Here is a 27,533-nt window from a genome sequence, read left to right as displayed (position 1 = left end):
GCGCGAAGCTCCACAGCGAGAAACGCAGGCCTGAAGGGAAATTGCTTCACCCTCCACATGCTTCTAGTTGTCCACGTGTCACACACATGGTTGGAGCGCCTGCCGCTTTGGCGTTTTTGTTTTTTTCATTTTTCACAATGTTTCAGATTAGAATTCAGATTGAGCGGGCTACTCCTGACAGAGGTCGCCTGCAGTCCCACGTACGGCTCGAGACAAAGCTTACCCGCATCGCAGCTAATGGAGCAAAGAGCCAGAGGAATAAACAGAGAGCTCGTCTTTCTTGAGCGCAGCCTCTCTGAAAACGCAAAAACAAACTGCCAGAGAAATAACACAGCGAGTTAGAAGTCATCTTAAGCCACCACCCCACACACCCGCTCATGCTTTCTCTTTTCTCTTTATCTCTTTCCCAGATATAGTTCCAATTACCACGCTGCAGCGCTGCAGTCGCTTTCATTACACACACAAGGCATCAGAACACTCACCACACACATCACCGTAATGAGACGGCGCCTTGATTACTAGTACACGCTCGAGACTAAACGGCCATTAAGGTTAAAGCGTCCTATTCATTCCCGTGCAAGTCTTGTTTCGAATCGAAGCGGCAGCGTGGATTTTTTCAGGAACGCGAGGAAGCAGGGGCAAACTTGTGTATTGTGTACTGTATCTTCTGCTCTGTGGTGCCGTGTGTACAGTTTAAGGACTAGCAACTTGGAGTACAATGTGTATCTGAAAGCCATTGTTATAGGCTGATGTGAGTCTGCAGTAACAAAGCAGGAACACACACCCCCCCTGACCGGCAAAGGGTACTTTTTCACCCCCGCACATCCCCCAAAACAAAAGATACAGATTATAATCTGAATAGTCTGGGTTTATCGTTATTCAAAAGGCTGATCAAAGACACTAGGGGGATGATAGCATTCCTGGGGGTTAGAGAGATAGACACTTCTGAGCCGGTCAGAAGGGCAGCCTGAACGATGGTCTTCTATGAAAAACCAAAAGTTCAGAAAGTGACGTTCGATTCAGACGTGCTCACGGAGGGTCCACAAACTGAAATCCAGAGATCTAACGATCTCTTGCTTCTGATTACATTGCATTACGGGGGAAGAAACGGATAAATGCCAACAGACAAAAATCTAATTTAGCATTTAAATTTCAATCAGCTATAGGGCATCATGCATGGTTACACCTAGAGATTATATCATAAAACCGCCAGAGGCCTTCATGGCGCTTTCAGTCAAATCATAACAGCGGATCCTTCATGTTTAGCCAAGCAAGTGGTCCGGCTTTTAGCTTAATTGCAGTAGCTTTTCAAATCTACTGGAATAATTCTGTTAGCTGATGGGCTGGACATCATTTCTTACATCACTGATGACCAAATGGCTTAATTAGATAAAGAATTATATTTCTGCTCCGAATCCTGCGAAAAATGCATAGAATTTCATTTGATTCTTCAAAAATCTCACTTACAGTCTAAATGAATCATATTCATATATAGTATTGATATAATTAATAATAATCGAGCAATTTTTTTTCCATTGTTTCTCGATTTATAGTTGTTTATTCTAGGTTTGCGGAAACGTTCTTATAATGTTCTCTTAATATTTCCCCTTCAACTTTCCCTTCAGCACAGTTCTGCCATGTTTTAAAACGAAAACTCGAAGTTAGCATCAAAGTGCATTTTGTAAAGGTTTTTTATACAGTTGATAAAAATAAAAACTCAACGTATGGTTTGATTCGGTTACAAATAAATGAACGTAAAACTCTTAGAACGTATTAATTGTCTCTCAAAAATATTGAAATGGAAACCATATGCTAATGTAAGGGAAACGTTCTGTGTTTGCTGGGAATAATAATAATAATTATAATAATTAATAATAAGAAGAATGTATGAATTGCATGTGGGTTCAGGATTTTCTGACTGCAAAAACATTTTGGCAAAAATGGTTGAGACTTCTGATGGGAAGGCCATGAGTTCAAATCCCAGCACCATCAGGCTGCCAATTCTTGGCCCTTGAGCAAGGCCCTTAACCCTCAACTGCCAAGTTGTATAAATGAGATCATTATAAGTGGCTCTGTAAATGACTTGACATAGCAAAGGGAAATAATGTGGTGAAGTTGTTTATTTTGCGATAAATAAAGTGTCTGAACTGAACCCCTTATGAAACATAAGGAGCACCACAAATGCCCACTTGAATATATATATAGTTGTTAACCTTGCGTTTAGATCTTGCAAAGAAACGGGAATCTGGTAGTAAGACGGTGGGGTTTGGAGAATGTGGATAAAGATGAGGGTGGGAATATGAATGCATGGAGGACAACAAAAGACCCGGTGTTTCTCTCTATCTCTGTCTCTCAGCATTGTGGACCCTCATACTAGTGTAAGCAGTGTAGAATACTGTACAGTCCTAGCTGAAGCACTGGGACAATTCTCCCCCTCTGAGCATCACAAATCACACCAAAGCTCAAATCTTTACATCTAAAGTCTGGACATGCCTGGAATATACCGCAAATCAATCCAGCTGCGGTCTCCCGTGCGCTGAGCCGACATCCGGCTGAGGGCTTTTCGTTAAGAAGGGGAGAGTTGATACCAGCCAGCTCAGGGAATATTGCTTCCTTGTAGCTGGGTGCTTGTGGTAAGAAAGTCTTTAAGAAAAAAAAAGAAAGAAAAAGTGTGTTTGATGGAAGCCAGGTACGTATAATGTTAAGGAAAACAATGTTGCTGGTTTTGTTTGGCTTTTTTATTTTTTTATTTTTTGATGCTCTTATTTTCAGTTCGAAGCCAAGCAGCTTTCCATGTATCTTCTAAGTTGACATTTTGGATCCTAGTGTTGTTTTCTTTTTTTACTCATTTATTTTGCAGAGGAATTTATTTTCCTGTAATCCCCCAGTTGCATTTGAATTAATTTAAGCATTTTTTTTTTTTTTGCAGAAGGTGTTCTGTTTGAAATTCCAATCACGTTGTCTCCTTATTTGTTTTCTGCAAAAAAATGCCCTTATCATTTGTTTGTCCTTTGAGTTGAACACGTTCCTTCACAAACAGAAATTACTGTCACTCCGATAATTAGACGGGCTCCTTTTTTGGCAGAAACACCAGCACATAGCCTTGCAATGCGAAATACACTTAGCACGTTACCCCGCCCCTAGAGGCGGTTTGGATTGGAGGTTGGAGCCTATAATTTCTGGTCTTTTAGAGATCACAGGCCGTGGGACTTAACACAAAGCATATCAGATCATATCCATTTCCTAGTCTCCTACATGCAGGGTTTGTAATATAAGTCACAAACAGTGCACATTCACTGTATCAGGTGATCACAGCGTAGTGTAAGCAAAGGTAGCGATTAGGGATGTACATCAATACTGAGAGTGGTGTCAGATATCGGTGCTTATTTATTTCTAGTCATAAAAACGGTTCGATATCATTATACAGTCGGTCAGCTCACTACATTAATGATGGTACAAGTGATGGGAGATGGTAGCTTAGGCTTTTAGGCATGGGACTTTGGATTCTAAAGGTCATGAGTTTAAATCCCAGCCACACTGAGCTGCCACTTGTGGGCCCCTGAGCAAGGCCCTTAACCCCATAGCTGCTCAGTTGTATAAATGAGATAAATGTAGATGAAACTCAATTGAATCCTACTGTCTTTTCAAGCTAAATTATGCAACTAGGCATTAAAAAGTGCATTATATTTAAGAATTAGAATTAAGAATACGCCTGTTGCCCTGCTGTTTAACAATTAGTACACTTATTGGTATTAGAAGCACCAAAACCATGTCCTCATACCTGGAAAAATTAATAATAATATTGATTTATTTGTAGGATATTTAGGACAGTCGCCATCTCTATTACTGAGCAGCACCTCTGGTGTGAGATGGTAAATATTCCAGGTCGAACCGTAGCCCTGTGGTCTATCCAACCTTTTAAAACGAGCCCGGCTTCATATTTCATTATTATGCATGTCATGTTACATTCCTCTTCTGTTTACATTTGCATTTGCCCTTTGAATCGGTTGATTCTTCTTCTTCTTTTTTTTTCTTTTTTTTTTTCGCCTTATGTTTGGTACTGTCGTGGCTTGTCTTTTCAGTTCGGTTTGTTCCCTTTTATCATTTTCTTTTTCTCTTTCCCATCTTTTTTTGTTTTTTTCGTTTCCCCTCCCTCCCTCCCTCCTTACCCACCCCTCCCTCCTTACCCACCCCTCCCTCTCCTCCCTTGCCTGCGCAGAGCCATCCGCCCCCCCCCAGGAGGTTAAATGCTCCAGCTCTAGCTCCACTTCTCTGCTGGTAAGTTGGCGCCCCCCGCACTCGGAGAGCCAGAATGGCCCGCTGGTCGGGTACGTAGTGCGCTATGCCGTCGCAGGGGGCGGAGCTGGGCTCGGGGTCGGATCCGAGACCGTGGATGAGCTCCAGGTGGCGGCCATGGCCTCCGAGATAACACTGCAGCGGCTGGAGAAGTGGACGACGTACCGTGTGAGCGTGGCCGCAGCCACCGTTGTGGGCCCCGGACCGGACAGTGTAGTGCTCATTTGCCGCACTGATGAGGACGGTACGAATTCCACTCCATCAATAGCAATTTTTTTTTTGTTTAGGCCATGATTTATAGAAACAAGAAAACCTATATAATATTGAATATGCACATTTCCACCATTATAGAGTAATTATAGGGTACACTGTAGCCAGGCCTCGTTCGTCTTCACAGTAATATATTCTAATTAGAGACAGTTTTAAATCCTCTGAAATGACTTCACTACACAGCAGCAGGCAGTAACAGCTCTTCTCAAGTCGTTTAGTGAAACAGTGGGTTCCGAGCACAAAAAAAACCACTGCTTTTACCCAGCCTCGTTTTATTTCTCTCTCTTTTTTGGAGTCACTGAGGCAGACAGGCAACTCATGAGCTCTGAAATGATCTTCAGCCAGCTGCCGGTTGTAAGAAATTGTGCCCGACATCCCTGGCGACAGCAGCGCTTCAGGCTGAGTGACAGCTGGAGTTCAGGGGACAAGCTGCTAATCGATACACAATGCCCAGCAGTTCCCTCACCCTGCCTGACACACACACACACACACACACACACAGGCGCGCAAAGTGATGGATGTAAGAGCGACTATATGTGTGTGAAACTGAACTGGGGTTTCTAGCATGGATAGAGCAACTCAGGCAGGTCAGATGGGGAGCACTGGGCCCTCCAGGGTTCATTTACTTTGTTTTGCAACAAAGGAGTAACAGTTTCAGCATCATGGAGTGAGACGGTATTGTGTATTCAAAACCATCAGCTGCATACTCAGTTGTAAAACGTGTCAGAAAAACACAATGCATAATGTTGGAACAATATTTTTTAATGAAATTCAATTTAATTACTTTTTATTTGTAGAGATTTTTTAACAATGGACATTATAATAATTGTAAGTTTGTCCCTAAAGTCCCTAAAAGTCCCTAAAGAGTGAGCCAGTGTGTGGCGAGGAAAAACTCTATGAGATGACATGAGGAAGAAATCTTGAGAGGAACTAGACTCAAAAGGGAATCTGTCCTCATCTGGGTGGCACTAAATGTCCATTTATTATAGTTCCAACCTTGCTAAGGTGTGCAGTGATGGGCATTAAATGCAATCTGTGGTTCTAAGTCATTGAGCCTGTTGAGGTAGAACCATAAATTAAATGTTAAAATTTTACTAGTATACTATATGGACAAGAATTGTGAACAAGAATCTTAGGTCCACATTGATTTCCACATTTAGTCCCCCTTCCAATCTTCTGGGAAGAAGTCCACTAGCTTCTAAAGTGAGCTTTTGGAGATTCAGCCACAAAGGTGTTAGCTAAGTCAGGTACTGATGTAGGTGAGGAAGCCTGGGGTGCAGTCAGCATTCACATTCATTCTTTTTAATAGGGTTGAGGTCAGAGCTCTATAGTAGGAAATTTTCCACTCCAAACCATGTAAAGTATTTCTTCATGGAGTTGGCTTTGGGCACAGGGACATTGTCATGCTGGAACAGGTTTGGGTCTCCTTCAAGTGAAGGAATATTACATGCTACCACATCAACTTTGTGGTAAAAGTGTGACAAAGAACCACATATGCATGGAAAAGTCAAGTGTCCATATAGGGTATCCTTAAACAAAAAGCTACTTAATTTTTGCAATTTCTGAGGTAACTTTTGTTACCTGTTATCTGTTCGAGTGAGTAAATAAGAGGGAAATAGTTGAGATCGAATCAATTACATTTTTACCTCAGGTTTTACCTCAGGAGTTATATTGCCACATCGTTATATGTATATTTATCCAGTTTCATTATTACCACATGTACACTTCCATCTTACCCCCCAAAAGTAAATACAGAACGAGCGTTTTATTGACGTTGCCGAGAAACTTTCCGCTCCTGAGAGTGATACACAATAAAGGCGCCGTTTAAACGTCAAGGCTTCATATAAACAGATTTTTCATTAGCGCTCAGATCCGAGGCTGCGGGGCGACAGGAGGCAGACAGTAGATTGTTCAGTGGGGAGCGGAGAACAACGATAAAGCAGGAGCAGCTTGAGTATGAGTAAAGGCAAGAGATTTGATTTTAGAGTCCCTTAAGTCCATAAGTGCATTTGAGACTTGTTTCACCTAATCGGATGGCGGTTGTGCTGAAGGCAGACGGAAAACGTTCCTGCGAGATGCCCGTGTCAGTCGCCTGTAGGTGGGGAACTCTGTCATAATAATAACGGCAGTCAGGAAAAAAAACCACAGTAGACACGAAGAATTGATCTGTTTTGTCTGGGCGTCTGCGTCCATCTCTTTGTCTGCTGAGGAATCATGCTGTGCTGTTGCACCTAACAATATACAGAATGCAGGTATAAATGAATAAAAAGAAAAGAATAATAGAAATAAAAGAAAGGAATTTATAATGTGATCCAGGATTCCAACTCAAAATCGGGATTTTAGCCAGGATTTTAACTAATCAGTTAATTTTAACTGCATTCAATCTAAATTTTAACTCAAAACCAGGATTTTAAAATGAAAACAGGATTTTAATCTCAAAGTCAAAACTCTAAATTCAAAACTGAGATTAGATGAGATCAGATTCTGCTTTATTGTCATTGTACAGGGCCAATGAAATGCATTTTTTTTTTACCAGGGTTCAAATTCAAAACCAGGATTTTTATCAAAAATGTAAACAGGATTTTAACATAATGACAGAATTAAAATTAGAAGTCAAACTCAAAACTCACATTTTAACTAGGATTTTTAACTCAAAAACAGGACATTAACCCGGACTCTCAAACAGAAATTCTAATTGATATAAAACTCAAAACTGAACTCAAATATATCCAGGACTTTAACGTTGTCTTTTTTTCCTCATAGTTCCCGGTGCGCCCCCTCGGAGGGTAGAAGTGGAGGTGATGAACTCCACTGCATTAAAGGTGATGTGGCGCTCACTGTTGCCAGGGCGACAGCACGGTCAGATCCGTGGTTACCAGGTGCACTATGTGCGGGTGGAGAACGGTGAAGCACGTGGGCTCCCACTCATCAAGGATGTAATGTTGGCTGATGCCCAGGTACACACCCTTCACACACTCTACATACTGGTCACACACTCCTCACACTCTTCACACTGCTCACACACTTTTCTCACTGCTCACACATTCTTCACACATTTCTCACACTGCTCACACTGTTCACACACTCCAAACACACTCTTCACACTACTCATAAACTTCTCAAATACACCAAATAAAAAAGGTTTTAAAATACTTTATAACATATTAGATTTTTTTCCTTTTTCTGTCTTAATGCACATTAATCTGTGCACAAAACCTGTAGTTTTATCAAGTGCTGATACTGGAGGCTCCTTCCCTGAATATTAAATTGTAGTTTTTATTAACTGGGAATGTGTTTTAGATATCAGGCATGTCCTGAGTAAATGAGTGGGGAAAAAAAATTAATGGAAAATGCAATTTTAGGTCATGGAGAATTTCTGTACTTTAGAGCTCCACTCACATCTTTACCCCAAAGCCACTTTGAAGGCCGGCTTTAAGAAAGTCCAAGCGTGGTGTTGAAGGAACTCTGTAAGAGATTTGAAATGAATGCACACCTTATGGCTTGCAGATGGGGGAAAAAAAAAATCCAGTCGCACGTACAGAACGGACAGGCAGACTTCCGAATCCTTGAACAGAGCAAATTATTGGCTGCTCTTATCTTTTAACTTTTTCTCCCTTTTACATACCGACCCACTTTTCAAGCATGCTTTGGAGTGCTCTTCGCTTCAGTGGCTCTCTCTTCCTCTCCGTTCATGCCTCTCTTTCTCTCTTTTTCTCTCTCCCTGTATATGTCTCTTTCTCTCTTTCTGAAATTGCTTTCCCATGCACTCTCCTCTGGGTGGGGGGAATCAGTGGGAAACAGACGATACAGCCGAATACGTGAGTACAGACGGAGATGCGGCGCGTTGTGCGTGGTCGTGGAGCTCGGCGTGTTGCATCACTCTCTGCCGAGGGTCACTCTCAGCCCGAGATGGAATTTGATCTGAGAGCGGCGTTTCAAGCAGCGGTGTCACTCAGTACACACCACTGATGATGCACAGAGGGAGTGATGCAACATCAAGAGCTCATTAATGTCTGTGTCTGTGTGTGTTGTTTTGCAGTGCAGCTCTGAAGTGTGTGAATATGAATATTGTGTCATGAGCTCAAGAGAGATAAACAATCTCTTGACCCACTAGTCCTTTTTTTATTTTTTATTTTTTTCTTGGGGGGGGGGGTTGTGTTTGTGTGTCTATGTGTGTGGGGTTTTTTTGTGCTTTTGGATGCATCAGTAACCCAGCACTCACACATTTGCATGATTTATGTACAATCCGGAATTTTTTTTTTATTTGAATAAAATGAAAACTAAAATACTTTCAAATCACATTAGCCAATATTTTATTTACAATAGAACATAGAGGACATAAATGTTTAAACTGAGAAATTGTACACTTTTATGCACAAATTGTATGCACATTTCAAATTGGATGCCTGCTACAGGTCTCAAAAAAGTTGGTACGGGGGCATGTTTACAATGGTGTAGCAGCTCCTTTTTTTAAAACTGTTTGTAGACATCTGGTCATTGAGGTTATGAGTTTCTGGAGTTTTGCTGTTGGAATTTGGTCCAATTCTTGCGGGTTCTTGCATTCTACGGGTTTGTGGTCGTCGTTGGCGTATTTTTCGTTTAATGATGGGCCAAATGTTCTCTATAGGTGAAAGATCTGGACTGCAGGCAGGCCAATTCAGCACCCGGATTCTTCTACTATGAAGCCATTCTGTTGTAATAGCTGCAGTATGTGGTTTCGCATCGTCCTGATGAAATACACAAAGTTTTCCCTGAAATAGATGTCGTCTGGAGGGGAGCATATGTTACTCTAAAACCTTTATATACCTTTCAGCATTCATAGTGCTTTCTAAAACATGTAAGCCGCCCATACCGTATGCACTTACTGTATGCACCTCCATACCATCAGAGATGCTGGCTTTTGAACCGAACGCCGATGGAAGGTCCCCCTCCTCTTTAGCCCGGAGGACACAATGTTCATGACCATGGAACGCTTTTCCACTTTTAACAATTTCATTTGAAGTCTCAGCCTACAGGACACGACGGCGTTTCTGGACCATGTTCAGATATGGCTTCCTTTTTGCATTATAGAGCTTTAGTTTGCATCTGCAGATGAAGATGGTGGATTGTGTTTACCGACAGTGGTTTCTGGAAGTATTATCAATGACACAATCACGCTGATGAGTGATGCAGTGTCGTCTGAGGGCCCCGAAGACCACAGGCATTCAACGAAGGTCCTTGTACCCTCTCTGAATCTTTTGATGAGGTTATATACTGTAGATGATGAGATTTACAAAGCCTTCGCAATTTGACGTTGAGGAACGTTGTTAAAGTATTCCACAATCTTTATACGCACTCGTTCATAGATTGGAGAGCATCTGCCCATTTTTACTTCTGAGAGAATCTGCCTCTTTAAGACATCTTTTTTTATAGCTAATCATGTTACAGATCAACTTTATTAGTTACTAGTTGTTCTTTCAGCTGAATTTTTTCAAAATGTCTGGCATTTTTAGCCATTTGTTGGCCCCTGTGCCAACTTTTTTGAAACCTATAGAATGCATCAAACTTTAAATTAAATTATTTTTTTTGCACAAAAGTGTAAAATTTCTCGGTTTAAACATTTATGTTCTCTATGTTCTTTTGTGAAAGAAACATTGGCTTATGTGATTTGAAAGTTTTTTAATTTTTATTTTATTCAAATAAAAAAAAAATGTCCGGAATTCGGGTTGTACATTGTTTGTTCCACCCAATAATCGGACCCACACATGGGTATCTTTTCATATTTCCCCGCACGTGCCCAGCGTTTATTTCACCCGCTCCACTTATCTGGTCCAATGGCTTGTCTACGCTGATACCAAACACTCAATGTTAGTATTAGTACTAAGACTATCAGAGCTGTTTGCTATTTACTAATAGCAAACAGATTCAGTATTTCAAGTCACGCCTTATGATTTTATTTAAAATGCAGAATCTGCTTGCTATCAGTAAAACAACCCCACTTCCAAAAAAGTTGGGACGCTGTGCAAAAAACGGAATGCAATGATTTGCAAATCTCAGAAATCCATTAACAAAAAAACATATCAAATATTTAAACTGAGGAAATGTACCATTTTAAGGGATAAAAAACAAAGTCATTTTGAATTTGATGGCTGCAACACGCATGTTCACCAATGTGTAGCATCACATCTTCTGTCTGTGTACATCTGGGCCAAGTTTTAGGAGAGAAATGTTGTCCCATATATCTTTGATACAGGATTCTGGCTGCTTAACAGTTCTGGGTGTCCTTTGTTGTGTTTTTTGTTTAATCATGCCAAATGGTGAAAGGTCTAGACTGCAGGCAGGCCAGTTCAGTACCATCTTTACTTCTGAGTAACTCTGTCTCTATAAGATACACTATTTAGCACCACTCTTTTTACAGACCTGTTGTCAATTCATTTATTTCCCTGCAAAATGTTTCTCCACCTGTTCAATTTTAACAACACTTTTTTTTTCCAGACTTTTGTTGCCCTGTCCCACCTTTTTTGAGATGTGTTGCAGCCATCAAATTTAAAAAAGAATTCCTTAAAATGGTACATTTCCTCAGTTTCAACATTTGATATGTTTCCTATGTTCTATTGTGAACAAAATAGAAGTTGATGATAGGGGTGTAACGGTACACATATTCGTACCGATATTTATCGGTACAGGGCTTTCCTTTTTTCAGTACATCTGACTTGAAATCTGTGTTCCCTCAGGAATGTATAACGTGGTGGTTAATCGAAAGTTTGTTTAGTCTCTACCCCGCACTTTGAGAGCATTTTTTAAATTATTATATTCCGTACTTATTCTCACTCCGTACTGAAAATAAGATTTGTTTTGCGCATGCAAGAAAACGCTGCAGAATCCATAGCGCTAGCGTTTGGCGCTAACCAGGAAGTAGCTAGTGTCACCTGTTTTTCTTCCTCCTTCTTTTCATTCACCAGCAGCTAGCACACTTTTTAATTTTTTTTTCATTTGTGGCCAAAATGAATAAAGGACGGAAGGAATGAAGAGGGAGTGAATGAATAAAGGATGGAAGGCATGAAGACGTTTAGTAAAATATGCTAAAATAAGAGAAACAGTTAAGTAGATAAAATCTTTAGAAAATTAAACATTAAATGTAACACACACACACACACACACACACACACACACACACACACACACACACACACTTACATACACATGTATGACCCCAAATGTGGTCTAACAAATGTAAATTATTTAATTACATTTTTTCATTTCTTTAATTTTATTTCATCAATTTAATTTGTGTTAATTAGTGCCAATTTGATTGATTACTCAATTTAATATAGTAAAAGAATTATCGCATTAATTCAATTTTTACTATTTTATTTTTATTAAATATAAAAATATTTAATTTCATATAATTTATGCAACCATGCATATTACATATTTAAAAAATGTAAACTGTTGAAATATTCACGAGCGCAAATGTTAATAATAATAAACTGCGTCAATAAAAAGCGACAATCAATTTACGGCTAGGGAAATTTCTTTTCTCTAACCGTACCAAAATCGAATCGAACCATGACTTAAAAACCGAGGTACGTATCGAACCGTGAATTTTGTGTAACATTACACCCCTAGTTTATGATTACAGGTTTTACACAGTGTCCCAACTTTTTTGGAATTGGGGTAGTAGTACTGTATTAAGAAATCAGTCATTTAAGTATGCTGCTAGCAACACTGCTAAGTTTCCTGTATAGGATGTCACACTATTAAAATCATAGAGATCATGAGAAGAGTGCGGAGCAGATTATAGACCCTGGTGAAAGGGAAACAACTCCCTCATTTCCAAAGTTTAACCTGTTTACTCATTCAGAATTACAGCTAATCTAGAGAGTGTGGCAGGTTGATGCTAATAGTGTTGTGTGGATAAATCTTGTGTTACCACCAAAAACACTCAGCATGAACAGTGTGGCGCAGGAAAAGGGGACATTTTGAAACTAGGAGTCGGTGACCCTGGGACATCGGCAATTGTCTGGAACCAGTGCAAGCTCGTTTCAATCGGTTTCCATATAGCAATCCCCTTGCCATTGCTTCTAATGGAGCAGTGGAGTGGTGCACAATGAGTGTTTGCTGTAAAAACCCTTTTATAATAATGCTGATAGTTCGAGTGCCGCACAAAGGGAATTTCGACGTCATTACCGTTCGGGACTTCATAATTGTGTTCCGTCTGCTCATGCGATTACAACATGGGTGTGTCTTTTCGAAGAAACTGTTCAACACAACGATGATGCATGTTGTGAAACGGAGAGGCGAGGGCTCCTCACGATGGCAGCTTACGTTGCGCACCACTCCGCTGCTCCATTATAACTAATGGCAAGGGGTTCAAAATGAGCGCTCACTGGTTCCAAACATTCGCAGACGCCCCAGGCTTACCAACGCCTAATTCCAAAATTTCCATTTTCCTTGCGCATCCCTGTACAAGAAACTACACAGTATGAGGAAATCCACTTTACAGTGAATCAAACCGTGCCCTCTGTAAATCTGTGCATTAATAGTGACCTCTCTGAAGCTTGTTTGACAGACAGGATCCCTCAGCCTGACTATTTGCTCAGACCTTTCTTCTATTAATTACCCTCGGATCATGTCCTAGATGGTTCATGAGACAAAAATCACACTGCCCCTGAAATGACTATATCACAACATTGAGATCATCCCGGTCCCCATTAAACATCCCCGTGACCTCCTGAACACTGCTGAGACCAAATTATGTAACACTAAATCCATAGTACACAGATGTTAGAGTGGATGAAACGAAAGCTGTGGCAGTGCATACACTCTTCCCCATAGACTAACTGTGTGTATTTTTTTATGACCCTACACTCTTTTTCTTCTTCTTTTATGTGCTTGCTGCAGGAGATGGTGATCGGGGGCCTGCAGCCTGACACCACCTATTCCATCACAGTGGCAGCCTACACCACCAAAGGCGATGGAGCACGCAGCAAACCCAAACTAGTGGTGACCAAGGGAGCAGGTGAGTGCTGATGCAGGTGTCATCACACAGAGAGAGCGCCACACGCTGCCTGCTGCCACCTCCAGCAGCCAAATGAACCCTGGGGAAAAACAAGAGACATTAGCAGAACGCGTAAAGGTGGCCGGAGCGTGGCAAGCCAGCAGTAATAACACGAGTGGTGTGATGGGGGGATTATCTGTGCTGCGTGAGCTCCTGATTGCACCTGTGAGGTTTTTCTTATTACAGATAAAAGCCAAGGAGAAAAAGGAAAGCACAATATCGGGTTATTGCAGTTGTTTGTTCGTGGGTAATTTGGCTGTGAGTCCAGACGGCAGCTGTGTTTAAGGGTTTCAAAGCTGGACCAAAATGGATATGATGGTTTTGTTCTTGACTCAGTTATCTAACTTAGTAACAGAAAAGCATCACTTAAGATACAGCATTGCGTAAAGATTGCAAAGGGGGGCTTTTCTGAGAGGATGCAGTCTCTCATGATATTAGACAGACAAGGGAGCCAATGAAACCAATGACCTTTGTCACCAATTTTGACATGCACAAGTGACACAGTACAGGGACAGTGGACATTTATTTTTTTGCATTCTTAATGACCTACCATCTATTTAATTTGGACTGACAATTACATATGTCACGCCTCTTTGACCACGGTAAGGCAAAGGCAACACCCTCTTTTCACTTAGAATGACAAACCCAAAGCCCACACCCTCTTTTCAATAAGACTCACACAGGCTACACCCTTTTTTTTACTGGTAATGACACACACAAAGGCCACACCCTCTTTTCAGTAGGACTGATATATATAGCTGCCACACCCTCCTTTTTTACTTAGACTGAAAATTTCAGAGGCCACACCCACATTTCAGTGGCACTGATACATACAGTGGCCACACCCTCTTTTTACTCAGACTGATACATACAGAGGCCACACTCTCTTTTCAGTAGGACTGATACATACAGCGGCCACACCCTCTTTTTACTCAGACTGATACTTACAGAGGCCACACCCTCTTTTCAGTAGGACTTATACATACAGTGGCCACACCCTTTTTTTACTCAGACTGATACATACAGAGGCCCCACCCTCTTTTCAGTGGGACTGATACATACAGTGGCCACACCCTCTTTATTTAGACTGATACATACAGAGGCCACACCCCATTTTAGTGGGACTGATACATACAGAGGCCACACCCTCTTTTCAGTGGGACTGATACATACAGTGGCCACACCCTCTTTTTACTCAGACTAATACATACAGGGCCACACACCCTTTTCAGTGAGACTGATACATACAGCGGCCACACCCTCTTTTAACTCAGATTAATACATACAAAGGCCACACCCCCTTTGCAGTGGGACTGATGCATACAGCAGAGTTTAAGCATTCTTTTCAGCCACCCTTTTTTTTTTTATTTAATAACCTGATGCCACACCTCCATGACAGCTGCAGTAGTGAACCTTGGTGGCAGTATGCTAGTCGGAGACAGTGCTTGTGTGTTTAGAGCTGAAAGCAGCAGGTCGGGGCAGCAGTGCAGGTTGCAGGTCAGAGGCGACTCCGGAACACACATCAACGGCATGTTTTTTGTTGCTGGTGAGACTCTTAGCTCTTCTGCGATACGTCCAGTGTGACAGGTACGCATATCGCAAGTGTCAGTGTGTGACAGCTCCGCTGCCGCTGCCCATCAGACTCATCACACAGACACACACACACACACATGCCCACTCACTCACAAACTCACTGGCCACACACTCAGGCTCTCAAAAAGTATGCTCGTCATCCCCCGCTCCCCCTCCTTTTCTCATTTCTGAGAGTGTGGAGAAAGAGCTTAAACAAAATAAATAAATATATGAAGTGAAAAGGAGAGAAAGCGGAAAACGGACTTAGCCCTTCTCGGCTAAAGAGCATCACAGTCTTTCATGTGACAGCAGGGCAGGGCGGCTCGGCCAATGGGCGCTCAGAGGAGGCACTCCAGGCACTTTCATGCTTTATATCGAGGGTATTGTGCTGTCAGACAACTTAAGCCTGCGCCTCGCTTTTTAAATGCTCGTGGACTCTCCACAGCCGCCACCTTTAGCCTCCCGTCTGCCAATCAGAGATAGGCTTCAGGGCTCCAGATGCATGCTAATCATCCAGCCGGGGGGCCAAGCTGGGCCCTTTATACAGCGCCTTCTCAGATTTGCACTAAAAATGGAATAGTGTGATCCTCGAATAAGTGTGTGCTGTGTGTCAGAACGATTCAAAAGACAGAAATGTAAACGTTTGATAGTATTTTAAGTGCAAATTTACATATCCATAAGATATAAGTTGAAGATGTAATTAACTGATGATGCTCACATTTATATGGCTTTTGTACAAAAGGATGCATTTCAATCAACAAAATAATCTTTAAAGCCATGTCTATTGCTCATACACTATACGGACACTGGACCCATATATAGTATATCTTCATGGAGCTGGCTTTGTGCACAGGGCCACTGTCATGCTGGAACAGGTTTAGTCTCCTAGTTCAAATGAAGGGAAAATTGAATGCTATCGAAAGTAAAGGCACCCTATATAATTTCCAACTTCATGGAAACAGTTTGCGGAATAACAACATATATCCGGAAAACTCAGGAGCCCCAGTACTTTTGTGTATATACCATAAAGTGTATATGATACATTAAAATGGATTGAGCTTAGAAAATTGACTTTTCTGAATTTATTTTGTTTTGCTACACTTCAGTCATCATGTCTCAGATCAATCCTGATCCTGCCACACGGTGCACAGGGGTTTTTCTGTCGTGAAATCGCCACAAAGCTTTTTCAATATAAAGATTAGAGTAGTTTACAGCACCTTCATCTCCACAGTAAATGTCCTTGTATCGATCGTTTTCGATGTGGCGTGTCATCAGAAAGAAAAGACATGACCGTGATTGATCCGGACACCGCAATCGATCTGAAAGCATCCAGCGGCGCCATTTTATCATACGGACGCCAAAAACGTCCATCTGTATCTATTTATTTATTAAACATCCAGATGTGACTCCGAGTGAAGGTCAAGGATTAAAGAACAAGTCAATTCTGAAGTGCTGTAAATGTTTGTATTGGAATATGTGTGATGTGTTTAGTGATTTAGGTGCTAATTTGGTGGTTGCTAGTTGGCAGGTCTGTGCTGCACTAAAAGGTTATTGCCAGATACATTGGAGTTTAAAAGAAGGATTCATCACTAAACAGAACACCTCAACAATTTAAGAAAATGCAATAAATGGACATTTGGTGCAAACCAGATGAGGATGGTTCCTTTTTGAGTCTGGTTTCTCTAAAGGTTTCTTTCTCATGGTATCTCAGGGAGTTTTTCCTTTCCACAGTCGCCACTGGCTCACTATTCAGGGATAAACTTATAAGGATAAAACATAGGCACTAAACTTGTGAATTCCAACTTCGTCGATTTTGTGTGTGGTGTATTTATCCTTTAATTTAACCCTTTTTTTGGAATTAAAAGGCAGGGGTGCCTGTCTTGATCTTGCATACCCTTGGGTAGCACCATTATCAATGCTATTGTTCCAGGGAGGTGGTAGCTTCAAGGTTAATACATTCAACTTTGTATCTGAAGGTCATGCTACACAAAGCTGCCACTCCTGGGCCCCTGAGCAAGGCCCTTAACTCTATAGATGTTAAATTGTATAAATAAGATAAATTAAGATAAAAGTCACTCTGGATAAGGGCATCTGCCAAATGTCATAAATGTTAATGCATTGTGGGTAATGTAAGGCACGATTATTCAAAGTAATAGTAAATAAAATCCTAAATTTAATTCATTCTAGATTTAATAAAGGATCTATTTAATTCTAAAGATTTTTCTAATGTATTATAGATTTTCTTTTAAAAAAAAAATCATAATTTCTTTGTTTTCCAAATGTGATTAAGTGGAAAAGTTTGCCCACAGCGTGTATTTGGAATTAATTCAGTACAGGAAAAAAAGTGACACGAGAACTTCTGAAGCCCAGCATAACTCGCTGTGAAGCTTAGAATTAATTCCTCCATCATCAAAGGGCTTTTTTTCCCTTCCTCCTTGCCTGATCGCTCCTCAGTCCTCCTCCCGGCTCGGCTGGAAATGAGAAGGGCAGTTAGGGAGCTGGAAATTAGAGCACAAGAGAGGGAGGAAATGAAAGTGAAACCCAATCCGTTCTCAATCAGCGGCTGTGTGTCAACAGCAGCCATTAATGCGGGCCGTGATGGGAAACGTGCCTGGGGCCGTGGAGTGAGGGATTGAAAGAGGTGCGTGTTGGCCGGCACACCGGGGCTGAAGTGGAGTCTGCGTTTTACAGCCTCAATCACGGAGAGACACTGACCCCCGCTTCGCGTTCTCGTCTTGCACCATATTGCACCATGTATCTCATCACCTTCATTCCTCCCTTTCTGTCTCGTTCCTGAGACACTTCAGGTTCTCTCATTTCTCCTTTTATTTGAAGTGATACATCTCAGCAGATTAATCCTTTATTAGAATTCTTTAAATTTTTCAAATGAAGACTTTTTCAATATGTTTTTTTAGTTTTGGCCAAAATGTATATATATTCTAAAAAAAAAAATGGCAGGTTACTATCATGACACACACACTGTGTTTTATTATGGACAATACAACAAACAAAACACCTATTTAGAAGCATAGCAGGGGTCAAAGTACAACAGGAAGAGCCAAGGATAAGAACGCTTAGCCTGCAAAATGAATAAGACTTCAGAAAACACGAACAACAGGGCATAAATAAGCCAACGAATCAAAAACGAGACACAAAACAGGTGTCCACAGTCAGATAACATGCCAATAATGTGATGCAGAGAGAGGACTATTACTAAAGCATAAGTGGAATATAACCTAGAGCACATGGAGTACAAAGCAGTTGCACACAGAAGAGGAATTCATGACGAATATTAATTACATTCTGAAGCTCCTTGTACTCAAAATAAAAAAAAATGCTTAATGTTTTTTCCTCTTTGGAAAACATTACATTTACATTAATGAAATTTGACAAAGAAACTTATAGTTATTTCAGTTATACTTGTTTACTTGGAGCTCAGTGGTTAATGTTCTGGGTTACTGATCGAGGGGGGCGGGGGTTGGAACCACAATATTACCAAGTACAACTCTGTATCGTGGCTGATCCTGCACTCTGACTCTAAAAATTTGCTGGAAATTTTAATGGGCTGTAATGTACATGAGACAAAGTCTCTTCTTCTTGTACAGCTGAGCAATTGAGGGTTAAGGGCCTTGCACAAGGTCATGGTGCTAGATTTAAACCCATGACCTGATCAGTAGTCTAACATCCTATCCACTTAGCTTCTCCTACCCAGTGGTTCAGTGGTGCCACATTATTATGCTATAAAAGTATTATTGTATAAGAGTAAAGTCATGATTCACATGATGGAGAATATAAATGATGTTGGTGAGCCAGGATCAATCGAGCATTTAGTAGTTGAAAGTCAAGATGCAAATAATGATTATGTCATAATCTCAGTGTGGTGCAATAAAAAAAAGAAAAAAAATGCTTTACAGCACAGTCTAAAACTTTCTTCACATATCCCAGTGATGTTAGGAAGCTGGGGTCAGAACCAAACACAGATGGTTAAGGGCTTGCATAGGGGCCCCTTGGCAATTCTGGGGCTTGAATAAGGGAGGTCCGACCTTCTAATCAGTAAACCAAAGCTTTAAATTTTGTGCTACAACCTTCTCCCATGAATGGGAGGTGGTAGATTAGTGGTTAAGGAATTGGGCTTTGGATACAAAGGTTGTAAGTTCAAATCCCAGCTACACCAAGCTGCACAACACTCTGGATAAGGCAATCTGCCAATTGAGGGGAAGGGGTAGCTCAGTGGTTAAGATTTTGTGCTTCTGATCGAAAGGTTGTGAGTTTAAATCCCAGCACCACTCAGCAAGTTGCCACTATTGGGCCCTTGAGCAAGGCTTAGATAAATCGCTAGTCACTTTGGATAAGGGTGTCTGCCAAATGCTGTAAATGCAAATAATTTTTTTATTAATCACAACTTGTCTCTCTTAGCTCTGTGGTTTATTATTTGACCCTTGGCTTGGGTTACTGTCTGTATGGAGTTTCCATGGTTTTCCCAATTCTATGTGGGTTTCCTTGGTGCCTCAAGATTGTGCTTCTTTTTGTGAATGTGTGTGTATTTATGGTCCATGACAATGGCCTCTAATTGCACCCAAGGTGTAAGGACCCTTAACCCTCAACTGTTTAGCCACTCTGGGTAAATGTAAATCGATATGTTCTGAATCCATCACAACCCAGACCATGATGAATCAGTTTCTGAAGTTAAATAGATGAATGGACGAATGTTTAGAATAAAAAATCCAGTCAGAACCAGTGGGCAGAGTGGGGTTTTGTTCTGGCTCTGTACCTGCTTGTGATTACCTTATTGAACTTATCAAAATTGACGCCTCTCATTCAAGTCCATTGTCCTCCTCATTCCATCATGTTAATTACTGTTATTCAGAGGAACAGAAAATATGTAATTGCTAATTATTATTGCTGTTCTTTTCAATGCTGTTATTAGTATGTAAATTAATTACGCTAATGTGAAATTGTGTGTTTTTCTGCAGTACCAGGCCCTCCCTCTCTTTGGGTTCATCAGGACTCTGAGAGCTCTGCAGTGGTACATTGGGTCCCTCCTGAGCTTCTCGTCCCCGGCATGGAGCTGCTTGGTTATCGCCTCCAGTTTGGTCGTAAAGACGTCCCACCGCTGGCAACGCTGGAATTTGCGCCGTATGAGCATGAGTTCTCAGTGCCTAACATGCACCGGGGCGCCACTTACATCTTCAAGATTTCGGCCAAGTCACGTTCCGGTTTTGGTGAGGAGGCTAAACAGGAGCTGAGCCTTGAAGAAGAGGTGCCGCATGGCTACCCGCAAATCAGCGATGCTTTCAATATCACCTGCTGCTCAGTGCAGTTCTCCTGGCTGCCCCCGGTTCTGGCTGAGCGCAATGGCGCCATTACAGAGTACACGCTGGCGTACCAGGAAGCAGGTTCCGCCAGTATGCCCTTAGAGCTGCGCCTACCGTCCACCGAACACAGCTACACGTTGAACAGCCTGAAACCGGACTCTGTTTATGACGTGAAAGTACGTGCACATACCAGCGTAGGTCCCGGGCCGTACAGCCCGCCCGTCCAGTACCGCACAGTGGCCCTCACTACAGGTAGGGCTTGCTTTTCTGTCTCTCTTTCTCCAGGAAACCTAAAAAAAAAAATCACGACAACACCACAACCCCCCCACTGAAAATGCAAGCACCTACAACGCGATTCGATTAAACTAACGCACGGGGGGATGCTCATCTCACTAACCCAAACCCAGGTAAAAGTCGAGTCAGTAAGTTAAAAGTCAGTCAGTTTTGAAAGGGAGGAACGCCGAAAACCGTGAGGTAAGTGCTGAAAGGTCAGACACGCTTCTCACAGTGCCAGAACACACACACACCCCCGCCCTCATTAAGCACACCCCTTCAGGTATGGCCAGGTAGGAGAAGGCTCAGACGAGAGTCACATCTTAGTTGTAGGCAGTCTTGATGCATATTTGAGTTTTTTGGTTATTTTTTTTTTTTTTGTTGTTTTTTTAAAGTTCACCCACCCTTTCCCGTCCTATTCTGGTTTTGTGGCATGGAAACCCAAGACACACTCCTAACAACTGTAGGCATGCTGTGATTTGGCCCGTCCTCTTGTCCCTGCCTAACTCAGTGTGACACTGCCAATCCAGAGCTCTGTCTTTGGGGTTTGTGGGACTTTCGTAGTCACTCTGGGTTGGTAGGGTCAATCTGACCGGGCTGAGTTGTATGTCATCCTGTGCTCCATGGGTTTGTTGTGTCCACTTTTCGGGAAGTGTCTTGTAATGTTTGTCCTAACACCTTTATTCACCTCCTTCACAGCGGTCACCACACACCAATTACTTGCCAGGAACCCGTCAGGAATACAGGCTTCCTGTCTTTTTGTTTTTCTTTTAATGATCCCTTGTCATCTTAACTAAAGCAGCTGTCTGTTTCTCTTTTTTCACTCCTGTCCGCATTTGTGTGGCCAGATGTTCCTAAAAACTTCACAGTTAAGTTGGTCACCAAGACAACAGTGCTGCTGGCATGGAAGTTTTCTGACAGCCGCTTTCCATACCGCTGCACGGTGAGTAAGATTAAACCAAAACCCTTAACAACAGTTGGGCAATGTTTGTTTTCTAGGCATCTTGATCTGAATTTCTGCTCTGTCACTTTTTGTGTTCAAGCCACAGAAATTATGGATATCTTGACTGTCAATTAAGTCACACTGACAGCCATTTGTGCACATTCACAGCAAGGAGAAAGACAAATTCGATCTGTAGTTCACCAATTACTAAGATTTTAAGACCGGTATATTGGTAAGATTGTGCATCGGCATAAAAGTTAACGCTGTAATGCATTGATTTAAAAAAGGTGTGCACAGGATACAAGTTGGCATTTGTTTCGCAATGCTTTGCTTTTAACATATTTGCATCGGTAAAAATGTTTTTAAACTTTTATTAATTAGAAAGTGACCAATAACTCCTTGCTAAGCTGTTTTTCAAGCGCTTTCTCAGAGGCGTGTCCTAAAAGTCACATAGAATACAGATTAACATGGCAGAGGTAGAGCTGCATCTTTCTAGAGGCAGAACAAGAAAAGAATGTCTGGTTTAATTAAATTTGTTTGTGTTTTTTTTGCACTACAAAGGCCTGTTTGTGAAAGGGCCATGCATAAATGGTCAGAAGACACTTAAATAAATTGACAATTTGCTGTCTGCCTGAACAAAATATGTGAAAGCAAATTATCTGTACCGTATTGAATTGCATAGCATCACATTTTTTTCCCTTTGCCATATTGCATTGAATGCATCGCATCGTTGTCCATGCATCGAGATGCTAATCGCATCAGCCTCAGTTATAGACGCTAGCGCCAGCCTAAAACTCGTTACGTGTTATTATACAGTTATCCATTATGTGCAAGCTAAAAGGACAAGCTAAAAGGACAGGTGAAATGAGGATCAGCACTCACAGACACTCTTTCACTTGAGGTCATTCGTTTCATTGTCTTTGATTTATTATTTTCCTGCCATAGATCGAATACAACCGGCAGAAACTGGACATAGACGCCCGCATGACCAAAGCTCTCATCACCAACCTGAGAGCCAACAGCACCTACGAGTTTCGCATCACGTGCCTTGACAGCGGTGACGGAGGCCCCAGACACCGGCTCGTGGCTCGCACCGCCCCTTCCATCCTCACCAACAAACCCGAGCTGGACGTCAGGAGAGAACCGGACAACAGCGTCACTATGGTCTTGCCTCAGCTCGAGACCAGGAATATGATCAAGTATGCATCGTCCATATCTTTGTCACCATAACCATAAGTGTAATACTCATGCTCATTAAAAAACAGCGTGTTTCTATATTGACCTAAAGCAAATACTGCTTTAATCTCATTAAAAAGTACAAATATGCCTTCGCTCAGCATAGTGGTTAAGGCAATTGGCTTTATATCTAAAGGTCATGAGTTCAAATCCCAGCCTCACCAAGCTCCAAATCCTGGGCCTCTGTGCAAGGCCCTTAACCTCATAGCTGTTTAGTTGTATAATTAAAATAATCATAAGTCGCTCTGGATAAGGGCCAATGCTGTAAATGGGAATGTAAACTTTTTCGGACAAGATAAAAACGAAATCAAGTATAATCTTCTACTTTCAGCTGCTCCCATTAGGGGTCACCTCAGCTGATAATTTGTCTCCATACCACTTTGTCCTCTACATCTGTCTCACCTGCATGTCTTCCCTCACCACATCTATAAACCTCCTTCCCTTTCACTCTTGCAGATATCCTTCTATCACAAATCAAAATAAAGTTTAATAATATCTAATAAATATTATCAAATAATATCTAAATATCTAATATAAAAATATCTATAGTATAATGTCATGATCATAATAATAATAATAATAATTGTAATATAATGTAAGATTTAATTGTCTTCGTTTAGTCTTAGTCAAAGTTCTAGTATTCTGGTTCAGGGTGGTTTATACACAGTAGTGTTTTGCGCAGGTGTTTTTCAAAATCTCTCATTGCATTGTGGCGTTCATGACTACCAATAAGTTCCTAGTGCTAGTCCTGGTGCTACTCATTTTCAAGCTGTGTATTTGGCAGATTAATAGATTTTAAAAAATGCCATTAAATGATTAAAAAGGTCGTCTTTAATAGCTCATTCTTTCAGCTTGAGTGGCCATTAATGGAAGTGACGATCAGCATCAAAGGCTACAATGTACATGTTTCATTCGCATCAATTAAAATGTATAAATATATTGAAAAAATCCACAAAAACGTATGAATTAATTAACAATTTACTGTATTAGCAATGATATGGGGTTGCGTGAAGGGGTTTAGGTGAGGTCTAGGTCATTTTTATTCTCGAGTCTTGGAACAAATTAATGGCATAATTTGAGGTGTTTATAAGTGTATCGGAGAAAGACATGTTAAAGGTTTAGTTAGGTTAAGGACAACTTTCTCACTTTAAAAGAAATAATTCACAAAAGGTTGACTTGAAGAAATAGCTTTAAAAAGACGGCTTATGGGCTTTAGTCTTGTACATATCACTAGGTTTTAAAGTTATGCATTTCTTACATTGTAAAATTATATGATACATCCTTAAATTCAGCCAGAATAAAGAACCTGCGTTTTATACAAGATCATGTTTACCTCAGGAAAATCGGAAAAATGTCACTTAAATAGTTTTATGTCTGTATCTCTCACGTGATTGGAGCTCTGGTTAGTATATTGACATCCTCACTATAGCGCTAAAGTGTAATTGTGCCCCAGGCTCTGTATCAGGCAGCTTTTATTTGTGGCTTCACATTATTTATTCATGTGACATTTTACCTGTGCTATTTACAGGTCTGTCTATGTGGTAGTGGTTCCACTGAAGAAAGGCAGAGGGCCAATAAGACACATCAAAGGCCCTGATGAAATGGATCTGGAGGAGGTAAACGGCAGTGAATTTTCTTTCTCTGAATTATATATGATTTAATAGAATTTCTACATATTCTAAAGCAAAAAATGTACATTCTTACTTTTTAATTTTAATCACTTTTAATGTAAGTCTATAATTACATTTTGGTGTTACATGGTGGGGAAAAGTCTCCATCCATACATCATTAATCAGACGATTTCTATTTAGATATTAAATATTATAAACTTTGAGGATGGATTTAGTTCAATTAATATGAACAGTCTGCTACAATGACTCAGGACCCCAGTTTGCATGGCTTTAAGTGTCCATCTTTAAACATTAAACCTCTAAAATGATAGAATTTTATTAAATTGACATTTTTTGCCACCAAGATGAGGATTTGCTCCTATTTGAGTTTGGTTCCTCTTAAGGTTTCTTCCTCATACCATCTCAGGAAGCTTTTCTTGCCACAGTCGCCACTGGTTCACACATTAATGGACAAGCTTCTAGGAACAAACGTCCAGGCTCTAAACTTGCACATATTCCAACTTCATAAACTCTTTATTTTTGTAAAGCTGCTTTAGGACAATGTTAATTTTTAAAAGCTTCATACAAATAAAACTGAATTGAATTGAAGAAATGACAGTGCTATGTTAATTACAGAGTGTCCTAATACTTATACAGTGCAACCTCTATACTCGCGGGGGCAACGTTCTATGACCCTTCGCGAGTAACAAAAAAGGGTTAGGTTTTGACTCCTTTTGATGGTTCCTTTTTCAAGGTGAATTGTCAAGTCAAGTCAAGTTTATTTCTATAGCGCTTTTCACAAGAGACATTGTCTCAAAGCAGCTTTACAGAAATCAACAGTTAAGGTGAATGGTGTGTATTTATCCCTGATGAGCAGCCGAGTGGCGACTGTGGCAAGGAAAAACTCCCTTAGATGTTATGAGGAAGAAACCTTGAGAGGAACCAGACTCAAAAGGGGAACCAATCCTCATTTGGGTGTACATTTACTGTAGTGTAAACTCAACAAAAATTGTGAATTACTTGTCATAAATGTTGTATTTACTACTTTAAATGAATAATACAATAATCATTTTTATGTAACTTATTAGTAGGAACGACCTGCGAACTATCAGATTTTTCAAATGAACAGTCGCAAATTATCGAGTTTCCACTGTATTGCACTTAAATTATTAACAGTTTCCAACAAATATTCACTAGAGTTGTTCTTTTAAAAACAAAATACACTATACGGAAAAAGTCTGTGGACGCTTGAGCATATTATTCGTATATCCTTTTTGAATATCCCATTCCATATCTGGTCCCTATTTGCCTCCTTATAGAGCTGGTTTTGTGCCCAGAAGAATTTTGATGTAACAGGTTTTGGTCTTCAAGTTCAAGTGAAGGGAAAATTTATTTCTAGTGCATCCAAAGGCATTTTATACAATTGCGTGCCTCATTGTGGTAACAGTTTTAGAAGAACCACATATGGGTGAAAAAAGTCAGGTATGCTATTAATATTGTATATTTTAGTGTTTTAGGCACCTTGTTATTAGCATAATTAGCATATATATAGGAAAATAATTAATTAGCACTGGAAAAATGACTGTGGGTAAATAAATATAAGTCAAATCTGGAACAACTGAGAAGGACCTTAGACAGATATGCTGGTAGCCAGTTAAATTCCAAGCTTTACAATCATGACTATATGAGGGTGGATCATACGTGGCTAAACCCAGCTCTCTTTCAAATATTGCTAACATTTAAAGTGATTAAAATAAATTTTTTGGAACGAGATTGACATCCCAAGCCTTTCAGGTTCACGTCCTCGTTCAAAAGCACAAATCGTTTTCCCAACACGTCTGTGAAACGTAGCCGAACGTCCTTGTTACCTCAGGAGAGCTAAATCAAGCTGAGCGTTTCTGAAGCTTTCCCTCAGGCCGTGTCCAGGGGAGAGAGAGCTGAATTACTCTTCCGCTTCTCCACCACTCCTAGACGCTGCTCCACTTCAGCCACTCAACCTTGAGTCGTGACCGCCACAAGGGTATATCGGCTACCGAATGACTCGTTTCTTCATTGTTTAGTTCCCCCCCCCCCCTCACTCTTTTCTCTTCTTCTGAGTGGATGACTCATTCCATTTTAATCTGGGCTCGGCGCCAGCAAATATCCCTGTTGCCTCCAGACCTGAGGGAGAATTAAAAAGAACGAGCTTAGAACAATTTTTTTTGCAGGATAAATGTTGATTGGGTGGGAACTTCTGTTGTCTTATATACTTTTTTTCTCCCCCTTTCTGTGTACGTTCCCAGCTGTTGAGGGACGGCAGCGCAAAGCAGAGACACACGCGGACAACGAGACAGCTGCGCCAGGTGGACGTGAAGAAGCCGTACATTGCCGCTAGCTTTAAACCAAGCACCGTGCCCCCAACCTTCACACTGGGCAACCAGATGGTCTACAACGGTTATGAGAATCGTGCCCTGGAGCCGGGGCAGGACTACGTCTTCTTCATCTTGGCCGAGCTCAACTCCAACAGCACGGTGAGTGGAAACGCGCGGCGCTCCCCCTGCTGTCTGTACACAAGAGAACAGTACTTTAAACCAAATAACATTCAACAATTCATATCTCAGCAGGTCACATACACGCTATGGACCAAAAGTTTATGGACAGATGACCGTAGGATTCAAATTATGTGCTTTTTGAACATCCACATTCTGTCCCGATTTGCTGTATTAGTGACAGTATAATAACCTCCACTTTTCTGGAAAGATGTTCCTCTAGATTCTGTTGGGATTTGTGCTCATTTAGAAACAAGGGAGTTGGTAAAGTCAGGTACTGATTGAGGTGAGGTGAGGAGGCCTGAGGTGCACTCAACGTTTACATTCATCCCAAAGGTGTTCAATAGGGTTTGGAGCTCTATAACAGGCTCCACCCTAACCCATGTAAAGCATATATTCATATTTTCTTTGAGCATTTCATGCTGGTACAGGTTTGGTTCTTCTAGTTCA

The 27,533-nt window shown here is 41.0% G+C and overlaps 1 protein-coding gene across 19 annotated transcripts in view; it reads left to right on the top strand.

Annotated features, from left to right (window-relative positions):
• ptprsa (protein tyrosine phosphatase receptor type Sa) overlaps nucleotides 1-27,533 on the top strand; it is a 276,827-nt gene that overhangs the window by 199,946 nt on the left and 49,348 nt on the right. For 8 of the 19 annotated variants that reach the window (XM_083558972.1, XM_083558983.1, XM_083558971.1 and 5 more), the window contains 8 exons: nucleotides 4,220-4,540; nucleotides 7,330-7,523; nucleotides 13,450-13,567; nucleotides 20,152-20,745; nucleotides 21,615-21,709; nucleotides 22,655-22,908; nucleotides 24,474-24,561; nucleotides 26,838-27,065. In XM_083558972.1, coding sequence (XP_083415098.1) covers nucleotides 4,220-4,540; nucleotides 7,330-7,523; nucleotides 13,450-13,567; nucleotides 20,152-20,745; nucleotides 21,615-21,709; nucleotides 22,655-22,908; nucleotides 24,474-24,561; nucleotides 26,838-27,065 — 1,892 coding nt within the window. Of the gene's footprint in view, nucleotides 1-4,219; nucleotides 4,541-7,329; nucleotides 7,524-8,357; nucleotides 8,385-13,449; nucleotides 13,568-20,151; nucleotides 20,746-21,614; nucleotides 21,710-22,654; nucleotides 22,909-24,473; nucleotides 24,562-26,837; nucleotides 27,066-27,533 lie in introns of all 19 variants that reach the window. The other 11 variants (XM_083558969.1, XM_083558980.1, XM_083558986.1 and 8 more) reach the window with 2 other exon arrangements.

This window comes from Silurus aristotelis (genome assembly GCF_946808225.1).
Source record: "Silurus aristotelis genome assembly, chromosome: 13".
Taxonomy (NCBI): Eukaryota; Metazoa; Chordata; class Actinopteri; order Siluriformes; family Siluridae; genus Silurus; species Silurus aristotelis.
Note: the sequence above shows the minus strand (reverse complement) of the source record. Positions and strands in the feature narration are given on the sequence as shown.